General features: G+C 47.0%; 1 protein-coding gene across 8 annotated transcripts in view; it reads left to right on the top strand.

The window, feature by feature from the left end:
• The window catches only part of Ptpn3 (protein tyrosine phosphatase non-receptor type 3), a 149,812-nt gene that overhangs the window by 87,356 nt on the left and 50,232 nt on the right, over positions 1 to 12,224 (top strand). For 7 of the 8 annotated variants that reach the window (XM_051162301.1, XM_051162326.1, XM_051162309.1 and 4 more), the window contains 4 exons: positions 1,276 to 1,328; positions 5,783 to 5,903; positions 7,073 to 7,160; positions 10,750 to 10,838. In XM_051162301.1, coding sequence (XP_051018258.1) covers positions 1,276 to 1,328; positions 5,783 to 5,903; positions 7,073 to 7,160; positions 10,750 to 10,838 — 351 coding nt within the window. Of the gene's footprint in view, positions 1 to 1,275; positions 1,329 to 5,782; positions 5,904 to 6,670; positions 6,989 to 7,072; positions 7,161 to 10,749; positions 10,839 to 12,224 lie in introns of those variants that run through there. The other variant, XM_051162352.1, reaches the window with a different exon arrangement.

The following is a 12,224-nucleotide window of genomic DNA, read 5'->3' as shown; positions in this document are numbered from 1 at the left end:
CTCTTTCTGTCCAGTCTGAGCCCCCATAGTCCATTCAGCTAGCTGTCCATCTTCCAGCAAAGGCACGGACCAGATGTTAAGTGAAGTTCATTACTAGGAGAGTGACGGCCGGTGTTTATCACGTGTCTGTCTCTCTGCTCTCCTGAAAATGCTGGGGCTCAAAATGTATCCATGCTGAGCAAACCCTAGATACATCCATAGACATGGAGAGACATGCACGCATCTACAGGGACACACAGTTACCCGTGGGGTCAGGGCCCTTCAGATAGGGAGTGCTGCCTCCATGTGCACCTTCAGAAGCAGAGGGGGCACAGCAGACAGACAGGGAGACTGCTGGGGGAACAACTAGATTAGACTGGCAAATGGGATGACTCACACGTGGGAACTTCACGGGCTGCCATGGAAACTGCATGTTCTCTCAACTTGCCGCGGGGCTGGAAGACACTTTTAAAATCTCCCCAGTGTTAAAAAATCTCCCAGTGTTGCTGGGAAGGCTGGCTCCCTCTCCTAGTCGCTGACCCTAACTTTTCCCAGCCCGTCCTTCTTTCTGTTCAGCAGTGGCCCTTGCTCCATACCTGTTTAGTAGAACAGAGCCAGGTTTGAATGGGAAGAAGAGAGCAATAAAGACGGGTAGCGTCACTGAGAACAGGCGTTTGCCAGGACAGTGTGGTGAGCTGGAAACGAAGACAATTGCGTGGCAAGTCTGTGGCTTTCTAGTTGGGTGGCAGACGGCAGAGAGGCAGGCAGATGTTTGAACCCTGCCAGCCCCAGCAAGGCTTAGGAACAGTCAGTAGTTAGGGCCCTAAGCAATTTAATTACAAAATTGCAAATGCTAAAATACACAATACCTGGCTTTCCTCTCTTCTGTTTTTCTATATGATAAGGCATCACCATTCCAGGAAGGAGGTACCTAAGAATCCTAGAGTCTCTCAGGACTCGAGGAGGTAGTCAGAGCCCTACAAAAAGTCTCGGGTCTGCATATTTATCTCAGATACCCTTTTCTCAGTTTTCCTTTTACAATATGAGCGTACTGTCCATTTGCTTCCTGGTATTTATGATGGTTATAATTTTAAACCAAAAGTTAAATTTTTTTTTATCTTCAAAAAACTCTAATGTTTTCCATGTGCCATTCGAGATCAGTTTGTGTTGTGGTTGCCTTAAAGATTCACGTTGTTGCTCGTTTAACAGTTAATGGAGAACAGGCAGCCACGGGTTATCTGTGATTTGAGTGTCTGCAGTTCATCTGACTCAGCTAATCTTTATTTCTCCTGACAGGTTAACCTGCCCTCTCAACTCAGCGGTGGTTCTAGCATCCTATGCAGTACAATGTAAGTCCTGAGGGAAGTTGGTGGCCGGCTCATTCCAGTTAGCATATGGAGAAAGCCACTGGCTGCTTTCTTTGAGGAAGTCTCTTAGACCCCAGGATGCCTGGCACAGAGCACGTCTCTTGCTGTCCTAATGGTAGAACTTTTAACCTGAGCTACACTCTCTCTTGCTTGGGGTATCAGATGGACAGTGGTGCTGGGGGAGGGAGTGGTGTGGTATTTACCTCCCAGGGAGCTATGAAACAGTAGGCAGCTACAACCAGCTTTTTCCAGAGCCTCTGCCCAGGTATTTGGATCTGGTCTCCATACAAACCCCAGTGGAACAATATTCATAGCCCTCACCTCCTCTGCAAATGAAACCAAGACCTGGCCAGGTTCAGGAATTTGCTGGAAGGTGCTCCTGCTGCTGGCTTGATGCCTGTCTAAAATGCTACCGAGAGCTTATGAATTTGTTTTCAGAGCTTCAGTGTAGCTCATGGGTTGTATAGTGGTCTATGACCATTCAGAGCAGGAAGATCATGAGTTCAAAGTCATCCTCAGCTCCATGGTGAGTTCAAGACTAGCCTACATGAGACCCTCCTTTAAAAAATGTGTGTGTGTAGAAGATAATTTGAATATTTTATTTAGCCCATTTAAAAATATTATTTTAATATATAGTCAGCATAAAAAATGAATGAGCTATTTCTGTGGGGGCTGTTTTGTTTTGTTTTGCTTTGCTTTCTAACTAAGTCTTGGAAATCCAGTCTTGGTTTTGCTCTTTCCACACTTCTCCAGTTGAACAAGCCATACTTCACTATTAGCTGGGTGGTGCCAGCACAGAACACCGTGTTGCTTGTATGAAGTCACATGGTATAGCATGAGACTGAGGAGAGACCCCATCCCCCAACATACACACACACACACACACACACCTTTCCAGAAGCCTCAGCCGACAGCATGGCAGGTAGCTAAGAAAGCAAGGTCAGGCCTCAGAGCAGGTACAGGCCAAATTACTCATCTTACTAGGATCACAGAAACATAATGGCAAGGGAGGGAGGGAGGGAGGGAGGAAGGAAGGAAAGAAGAAAGGAAGGAAGGAAGGAAGGAAGGAAGGAAGGAAGGAAGGAAACCTTAGACTACTGAGGAACCCCCAGGTGCACTCCCTCCCTTAGCGACAAGGACAGGAATAAGGGAGGTGAAAAACAAGGATTGTTCCTGCCTACTGCATGGAACCAGACAGTGGGGGAAAGCAGATGTTGGGTGACCCGATGATGTTGAGCATACAGCAAGCCTCCACACTGTAAGGTACACCCAGCGTCAGCTCCGTCTCACCAGCCTCCTCATGACAGGAAGCTCAAAAGAGGCCGCCCTCTCTCTGTGTTACCTCTAGGACAGACCAGCGTGGTGCATCCGTATGGGAAATGTCAGTGTATGCCTTTTCCTGAGAAGCCATGACCAGGAGACAGGGAACCAACAACAGACCAAAAACACTTCACTAAATCCAGGCTTAGTGGATCCCCAGGGCCTATACATAAAAAGAGTGGTGGCTGACTCAGAAAGTGCTGCATCACCAGAGCCCCACCCTACATGGAGGATGCCCTCCCCAAAGCTGCGTGGATGGAGCCACCCTTCAGCTAACATTTCACCTACTGTGTACTATAGCAGCTTCTGAGAGCAGGAAGAGCTGGGGCTGGAGAGAACGAGTGGTCGGACTCTCAAGCAAAGGGCTGATGACCCCTCCTCACTCCATCTTGTGAGGCTCTGGACCGTTGTCACGGCTGCTGTGATTAAGGTGGTGTCGACCGTGTGGTGACCCATAGCCAGACTCAGCGTGTCCTCATCAATCTCTAGACTTGTGGTTCCCATTTCTTCTGGGCTGATCAGTGACAGGTAGGGACTTATCTCACACTGAAGCCAAGGGCTGGCTGTTCACAGCTAGAGAGAACATCAGGGCTGAGGGAGAGGAGAGAACTGTGCTCAGTTTAACCTCACCCTGTTCATTTGTCCCTGGGACGTCACCTGGCTTTCCCACTTGAAAATGGACACGTCCCTGATGCTTGTGCGATATGGCCGCTTCAAATTAAACAGCGTGCTCGAAGGTGGCCCATAGCCAGAAATTCCTTAAAGCCAAGCCAACACCAACTGAATCAGTAAGAACAGGGATGACAGTCAAGTTGTCTGGGTCTTGGCTTTTCCTCTTGTCTGCATGAGGCCTCTCACGGCAAGCAGGACTAGAAGTATCTGTTCCACGTTGCAGGACTGTAGGAAAGAGAGCACAAAGAACTCCTAGCGAAGTCTTAACTCTTAGTGTCTTTTCAAGACGGTCCAGAAGAAAGCTGTGAAGCTGTCTATAGGGTGGGCGAGATGACTCCTTGCATAAAAGCTCTTGCGGCCAAGCCCGCCGGCCTGAGCTCCAGCAAGGAGCCAACAGTGGAAGCAGAGAACTGACTCCCGAAAGGTGTCGTCTGAACTCCACGCGTGCCATAGAAAATAAAAATTTAAGTTTAAAAGTTGTGCCCATGAAAAACAATAAGCTATAGTTAGAGAAAAATTAAAGACCTATGTTTAAGACATCCTGTGGAGCCGGGCGTGGTGGCGCACGCCTTTAATCCCAGCACTTGGGAGGCAGATCAATGTGAGTTCGAGGCCAGCCTGGTCTACAAAGCGAGTCCAGGACAGTCAAGGTTACACAGGGAAACCCTGTCTCAAAACCGAAACCAAAAGACATCCTGTGGAAGACTGATGGAATGGTGACTGGAGGAAGTCATGAGAGCCTAACGGGTGCAAGACGGCTAAGGTAGAAAACTATACATTGCTAAGAAACGGTAGGTTGTCAGACACGGTTTGAGGTATAAGCTCTTTGCTTTCCTCTAGTCTTGATAAATAAATACACGTGTATTTGCATCCTCTGCATACATTTCTTATAGGACTAACTCAGATATAAAATTAGTGGCCCAGAAGGTATAGTAACTCCATTCTATCAGGTTGTTCCAAGATGGCTGTCAAGTATTTAAGTCCTATCTGCTTTTGCTAACCGGAGCAGTTTCTTATTAAGGACTTCCAGCCCAGTGGCTGAAGGTTGCTGCTGGCCAGTCAGGGGTCTCTGAGGCACAGGGAAAGGTGTGAGAAGGACATAGTCTGTGATGCTTTCTGAGCTGCTGCCACAAGTAGGCTCTGTACTACCCTCGGGATGAAGGAAGCTTCTCCTCCTACTGGGGATGCTGGCTCTAGGGAAGAGTGCACAGTGTGCCCTGTCCTGCTTGGGGAGGGGAAGGGAGTCTAGAAAAGTATCAGAGGACTGAGCCCCGAGTAGAGGCTCCAAGATCAAGTTAGAAAAATAGAAGGTGGAAGACTTGCCCGTTGGGCCAGATTGGTCACTTGACACATGAGTACCTGGCTGGGAGTTTGGGGCATGTGTTCAGCAAGTAGATAAGACAGTTCCTGGGGTGTGAGTGTATGCATGCAAGCCTTTGGTTCGTTCTTCTTGTCTGTTTAATAAGAGTCGCTCGTTGATTTTTTTTTTCTGGTCCAGGGTGGGGTGGGGCGGGGAATAGGGGGCATTTGTTCAAGCCCTTTGGTGACATGATGTCATTGACGCCACTTTCAGCCCAGTCCCCCCCAGGGCTTTTTGCAAATGTGTATGCATGTGGCTGTTAACTGTTTCCCCCTAGTGGTTATCCCAGAGCTCTGCACGGGGTAGCAGCGTTAGTTAGATTTCCAGTGGAAAAACTACCCTGCAAGGAAGGTTCGCTGGTCCTATGTTGATCAAAAAGTTTGTCGATTGTTTTTGATAAAGCGAGAAGCTTATAGTTTGGTCCTGTCGAATGGAAGCTGGGTTAGGGCGAGTAGGTAACAAGACAGATGAGCAAATAGATGCTTCAGATGACCTTATATGAGTCAACGAAACCAACAGGAAAATTAAAGAGGTCTCTGCCTCTAGGCTTGGGGAAAGCATCTGCAGCACTTTGTGGGCCTTTTAGGACATCAAGAGAAGCCTCGGCAGCTCACTGGATGGGCAGGCAGGGGAGTAGGCGCTAGCATAGATCCCTAATCTCCTAGGTCTTTACTCTGTTGAAAGTAGCCTGTATTGGGGGCGGGGTCCCTTCTCCCTTCGTCTCAGCTGCTTCTTCTTTAATGTCAACTGCAATGCAGCTGTGTTAGTCCTCCCTCTCTGGGTGCCCTGTAAGAACATCCCAGCAGTGTCTTTCTCAGCACACTGTTGTGAGCTGAGCCACCTCCTCCCTTCACCTGCCACCCTTGCACTTACATGGAATTTAGCCCTAAGCAGGAGAGAGAGAGAGGTTCAGATTAGAAGCGTGGAATTGGAAACTAATGAGGCATTGATTCACCTGGCTGGAAGCTTATCAGAAATTGTCCCCACGGAAGGTGTTTCCTGGGATGTTGTCGACGGGTTGTTGATGCAGACCACACGGAAGAGGCAAGGCTAATTATGGTTTTTCCTCATTGTGTCTTACTAGCTCATTTTGGAGACTTTAATCCTTCCATACACCATCCAGGCTATCTTGCCGACAGCCAGTTCATACCAGATCAAAACGACGACTTTTTAAGCAAGGTGGAGTCGCTCCATGAACAGCACAGGTGCGGGTACTGGCGGGGCCAGTTGTGGCGGAGGGGGGGGTGCGGAGCAGGGGTAGGATGGAGGGGCTTAGGAACTCAGGCTGGGTATTTATAGATAACTCATCACTTTGTGTTTAATGCTTCCTTGTCTTCCTATGGTTTTTTTTTTTTTTTTTTTGAACCTTTAAGATGGAATGGTGGCAAGTACATGTTTAGCATCGCTTGCGGTTTTTTGTGAAGCGTAAAAAAAATGTGAGGGCGATAGCTGGCACATTCCTCCTTCGAGATGTCATGGGCATTAGTTAATTCCTCAAGGAAATGCCCATTCTCAGTTTGGTTGGTTGGCCTACAAGCTGACGGAGCCAGGCATAGCTTTTAGCCATTTACCCTCTTTAATAAAACAAGCCCTTCCCTCAGGTGTTGTTGAATGGAGAGGCAGGTGCACTGGAGAGCTGATGGGGTGAGTGGTCCTGGGTCCTGGGTCCTAATTGCCGCTTGTCCTCCACATTGGGAGTTGCCCTGGCACCAGCTTTGCCTCTAACAAACTTCCCGCTCATCACGTGACTCAAAGCTACTGTGGCAGCTGTTCTGTTCCCATTAACTGGGGACCATGCTGACCCAGACCAGCTCCCCAGAGACCATCTCATTTCTTAGGAAGGCCATAAAAACAAAGGGCAAGCTACCAGCGTACCTTCTTAGAGGGAGCTGCCAGCCCTCTCTCCCGGAATTGCTCCTGGGACAGAAGTCAGCATCCTAAAATAGCACAAGGGCCACTGGCGTCTGAAGCATGAGGCCACTGTTGAGAGAATAGGCAGGCAAAAAAACGATGAAAGATCACCTATTAATTGAGCGACCTGGCACAGTGAGGGCAGGCGTTTTGAGAGGCGAGAGATAGTTTCCACTGTCTGAAGACCTCTCTGAGAGCCCACTAAGTGAGGGAGTATTTCTTCGTAAAAGCCTGAGGGGTCTAGAGGAGGTCAGGTTCCATGGACAAGAAGGAAAGCCTGCTTCATTAGAAATTAAAGTTGGAGTGCTTAGGGGGACTAAGCCAAAGCATTTAGTAGCTTTTAGTAATTGTTACAGAGGGCTATACCAACACTTTCCAGGTATTTTTAATTTTTTTTTTTTTTAAAGCTCGAGTTAATCTCCACCTATTGCGTGAGCTTTGCATTTTCTCTTTTCTTCTGCAGTGGGCTAAAGCAGTCAGAAGCTGAATCTTGCTACATCAACATAGCTCGGACCCTTGAATTCTACGGAGTGGAGCTTCATGGCGGCAGAGTATGTACCCTTTAGCTTAGAAAACTATTGGCTAGTTTTACTTATGTAAGCTTGAAAAGGTCCTTGGGGGATTGTTTCTCTCCCACTGTAACAAATAAGACCTTTTAAAAGAAACTTGGGGGCTGGAGAACTGGCTCAGCGTTTAAGAGCACGTGCTTGCAGAGGACCTGGGTTCGATTCCCAGAACACACATGGCAGCTCACAGTCTAATTGGGAACCAGACACGCATGGGGTACGCAGACATACATGCAGGCACAACACTCATGCACACAAAATAATAAATAAAACAAATCTAAAATAAATTAGTTTTTTTAAAAAGAGAGAGAGATACTTGGAAAGTTTTATTGAGTGTCTGATTCCTAGCTGTCATTCAGTTGATTGCTTTGTTCACACTTCTGAGGGATTAGGGCATAGGAAACTTACAAGCTTTCCAACACCATTCCATGTTATGGTTCAATCTAAATGGGCAAAATCCATTTTTTCTGTCTTTTAAAATGATGATTTGGGGCTGAGGGTGTCTCTTGTCCAGCATTCATAAAGCCCTGGGTTCAATTCTCAGCCCCACCTAAGCTGGGGGTGCTGGTGTCCACCCATGATCCCTGCATTCGGGAGGGAGAAGCAAGAGGGTCAAAAGTTCAAGGTCATCCTCAGCTATATAGTCATATTGAGGCAGCCAGGGCCTCCAGCTCAACAGTGCAGGGGAGGTGTTCATTGCCCTGTACGCATTGCATTGTGTTTTGCTCGTGTTTAAACCACTCATCACCCTCTCTAGACTCTCCTCCCTGGACCCCCTTCTTCCCCACAAACGCCCCCCCCCCTTCTGCAGTCACATGATTTTATGACTCCATTTTAAAGTGGCAATTTACTGAGCCAAGCTCCCTGCTGCATCTTAAGCATTATTCGAGCTGCTTACTCGAACACGGTAACATGTGTATGTTTGTGTATGGTGTGTGTAAGTTATGTGTATGCGTGTTTGTGTGTGTGCATGTGTAGCAGTATGTAGGTATAGCTAGATGTAAGATGTATACATGCCTATGGAAGCCAGAAGTTGGTGTTGGCGTCTTCTTAGTCACTCTCCACCTTTATCTTTTAAAAGAGCATCGGTCGCTGAACCCGATATCTACTGTCTGGCTGCCCGCTGAGCATCAGGGATCCACGGTCCCCACTCCTCAGTGCTGGGGTTACCATCGTGCACGACCAGGCCCGGGTGCTAGGGAGGTTGAGGCAAAGGGGATGTGATTTTGAGGCCAGCCTGGGCTATGTAGTGAGTTCTAACACAGCCTGGTATACAAATGGAGACCGTATCTCAAAAGAGAAAGAATTCACTTGGTGGTTAAAAGTACTCATTGCTCTCGTAGAGGGTCAGTGTTTGATTCCCAACACCCATATGTTGGCTCACAGCCATCCATAGCTCTAGTTCCAGGGGATCTGATACCCTTTTCTGACCTCTGTGGGCATCAAGAACAAACAGGGTGCTTCACATGTATGCAGGTAAAACCCTGGCACATAAAATAAAATGAATAAATCAATTACACACACACACACACACACACACACACACAGAGGACCATTCTGGGTTTTGAGGCAGATCAGCTGAGATCCAACCTCAGTTCCTCCAGGTATTAGAGGGATTGCTGATAGATGCCTGCATCCCCGACACTGGGGAGGCGGTACTGAGTGGACACTCCCATATCTGAGCAGCTTGGTACCACACAGAGCAGTTTTCAGTAGAGTTCTACCACTCAGTAACTCCCCAGTCTAGGCTCCTTCACAATGTCATGGTCTTCTCGTGGGGCTATCAGACGCCCGAGGGTGGCACACAGCTTTTCAGTGCCTCCAACCAGGAAAGTCACATCACTTATGCCCAGAGCGTGGTGGTGGTGGTGGGGACCAGAACTGGTCACGTGCTCTGTTCTTCTGCGAAGGAAGCTGGGATGTGGGACTGGTGTGGGAATTTATTAAATGGCTCACTAGGGTAAACTATAATTGTCTGGGTAAATGTGTACACTGAAAGACAATAGAATGCCTGGTGAGATCCGGTTTTTAGCCCACCGAGCCATTCGTTCAGTGTCATTTACCAATGTAATTCCTTTTCCTGTTACCGTGGTGTGTGTCACACCTGCAACAGCCTTGTTTTTCGTTGCTCCGTATGGCGTTGCCTACATGTATGATTTTAGCCTGGCGCCTGGTGTGAATACTCAGGACTTCCTCTGTACCAACACCACTTCCTGTCCAGCTCCTGTACCTCCCCTTAGCCCTTTGATACTCGTAAACAGCGAGCCTACTTCATCATTTGTTACACCGGCCATGTACCAGTTCCTGAGCCGACGTGCTGTACACAGCTCTGTTCTGGGTGCTTCCTGTTTTCTGTACCACCAGCCTGGCCCTCCTGAGCTCCATCCGACACAGCCACCCTGTGAGTGGCAGGTTAGAGGTTCACACTCACTTGTAACTGGCTCTGCCCCATATCTGATTAAAAAACAGAAATACATGTCCCTTTGAATGTAATTTGCTTATGCTCAAGTGGATTTAAAACCGCTTTAATTCTTTGTGCTTTCCTTCTGTGCCTGTATAATAGATGGCAGTGCCAAGCACACAAGCCCTCAGCCAGTGTAGTTGCACTGGATTTATAAGCAACATTTATTTCTTAATTGGATTTAGAGTCGTGTCTACATGCGTAATTTTTCTTTATCATTTCATAATAGCTAAAGCCTTTTCAGTAATTGAAGTTGAGATTTGTACAGAGCTGTTCAGGAAAGAGGCCTGTTTGAGTCTCGTGTGGCTCTCAAATGCTGATGGTTGAAAATTCAGAAGTGTTTATATAGGACTCTGTGGAGTGTGTAATCTTATCTGGTAACCCCCTAAACCAGGGACCAGGAATCATGACACGCTGTGGGGTGTGCGTGTGCGTGTGTGTGTGTGTGTGTGTGTGTGTGCGCGCGCTTATGACGGGCTGTGTGTTGTGTGTTCATGCTGTGTGTGTTTGTTTATGACGTGTTCTGTGTCCATGGTATGCTGTGTGTGTGCTTATGACATGTTGTATGTTTGTTTATGACATGCTGTGTGTGTGTTTATGACAGGCTGTGTGTTTTGTGTTCATGCTGTGTGTCTGTTTATGACGTGTTCTGTGTTCATGGTATGCTGTGTGTGTGCTTATGACATGTTGTATGTTTGTTTATGACATGCTGTGTGTGTGCTTATGACAGGCTGTGTGTTTTGTGTTCATGCTATGTGTTTGTTTATGACATGTTCTGTGTTCATGGTATGCTGTGTGTGTGCTTATGACATGTTGTATGTTTATGACATGCTGTGTGTGTGTGTGCTCATGATATGTATGTTTGTTTATATGCTCTGTGTGTGTGTGTGTGTGTGTGTGTGTGTGTGTGTGTGTTTTCACTTTAGAACTAGGTACCAACTATTTGCTCTTAATTGGCTGCAAAGTGGGGACTTTTCCCGTGCTTGGAGGCACTTCCCCCTCCTGAGTGGATATATACCGCTATTTATAAAAGCGTGGGTGCTTTAAAGTTAGCAGAGTATAAGCATGGCTGTAGCACACGGTGAACCTGGACTCTTCCTTTCCCCTCCCCAGGATCTGCACAATTTAGATCTAATGATCGGAATTGCTTCTGCGGGCATTGCAGTGTACCGAAAATACATTTGCACAAGTTTCTACCCTTGGTAAGTGCAAACACTTGAAATTGTCTGAATCATGCTTTAAAAATATGCTAAGCAAAAGTAAGGCTAGCTCTAAATTTAAACTTTTATTTCTGAAGAATGGCTAGAGCTCCCTCACCACCAAGTTGTAAACCCTGAACTCTGAATTTGATCCAGATCTGGCACGTGGGAAGATTAACCTAGGTTTTCATTAACTTCCCTCCTCCAGTCATCTTGTGGTTGAGGTAGTTAGTGGATACTGATACAAGGCTGCTCTTGGCGTTGAGAAACCTTCTACCCCCTTGTATATGTGTGCGATCAATTCTAGACTCTGGAAAACCCTGAACCTGTAAATAGTAGCAAGCCGTGTGTGTGTGTGTGTGTTTTCCCTTCAGCATACATACCTGTGGTAAAGTGTAATCTACAAATTAAGTCCACTAAGAGATTTAAAACAGTACATAATAAAAATCAAACAGTTATCCCAGTATACTGTAATGAAAATTACGTGGATGTAGCCTCTGTCTCTTGAAAGAGGCCAGACGGTAGTATTTTTAAACTGTGGTTGACTCCAGGCCTTTGACTCTATAGGAAACAAAAGCAGAGATGGGGAAGGGAGAGTGGGCTGACTTTTCTAGATGACTTTGAGTTTACCGTACCAGGCAACAGGGAGCTTTCTTAAGGGAAATATTATGCTACCTAAGTGAGACCCTGTCATAAATGACAGCATGAGTGCGTGCAGGGCAGGGGTGGGGACAGGTTGAGGAGAGCGAGTGCTGCAGGGAGATACAGAAGTGCAAATGCAAAGAAAAGCAGCCACACAGAAACCTCTAGGAAGGGGAAAGGGGACTTGGCTGGCAGGGTTGTGGCACGCCAGATTTTTTTTTAAACATTTTTTTTAAAGATTTATTTATTTATTATTTATACAATATTCTGCCCACATGTGTGCCTTCATGCTGGAAGAGGGCACCAGATGCCATTATAGATGGTTGTGATCCACCATGTGGTTGCTGGGAATTGAACTCAAGACCTTTGGAAGAACAGACAGTGCTCTTAACCTCTGAGCCATCTCTCCATCCCAGCATGCCAGATTTGACATTAGGTTTATACGTGTTCCTCAGTTTGACTGCCTAGAACCTTCGCAAACTGAGACGTGAGGATGTTCATCACAGCATTGTTTATGACAGGGGGAGTGGGGGACCCTATAAATAAAAGTCTAAGGGCATTAAGCAGGAGTAGCAGCTGTCGTATGACTGAGTGTTGGCTGTATCCACGTCGTGTTGCTGTGTATTTTACTTACCGCATTTAAGCCTTGAGTAAGACATTCTTATCCCTGGTTTCGCAGCAGAGGAAACTGTAGAACAAGGGCCTTTGTAAACGCTGTCAGTCTCGTGCTGCTAATAATGGTGCAGT

This window comes from Acomys russatus, chromosome 2, assembly GCF_903995435.1.
Source record: "Acomys russatus chromosome 2, mAcoRus1.1, whole genome shotgun sequence".
NCBI classification, from domain to species: Eukaryota; Metazoa; Chordata; class Mammalia; order Rodentia; family Muridae; genus Acomys; species Acomys russatus.
Note: the sequence above shows the minus strand (reverse complement) of the source record. Positions and strands in the feature narration are given on the sequence as shown.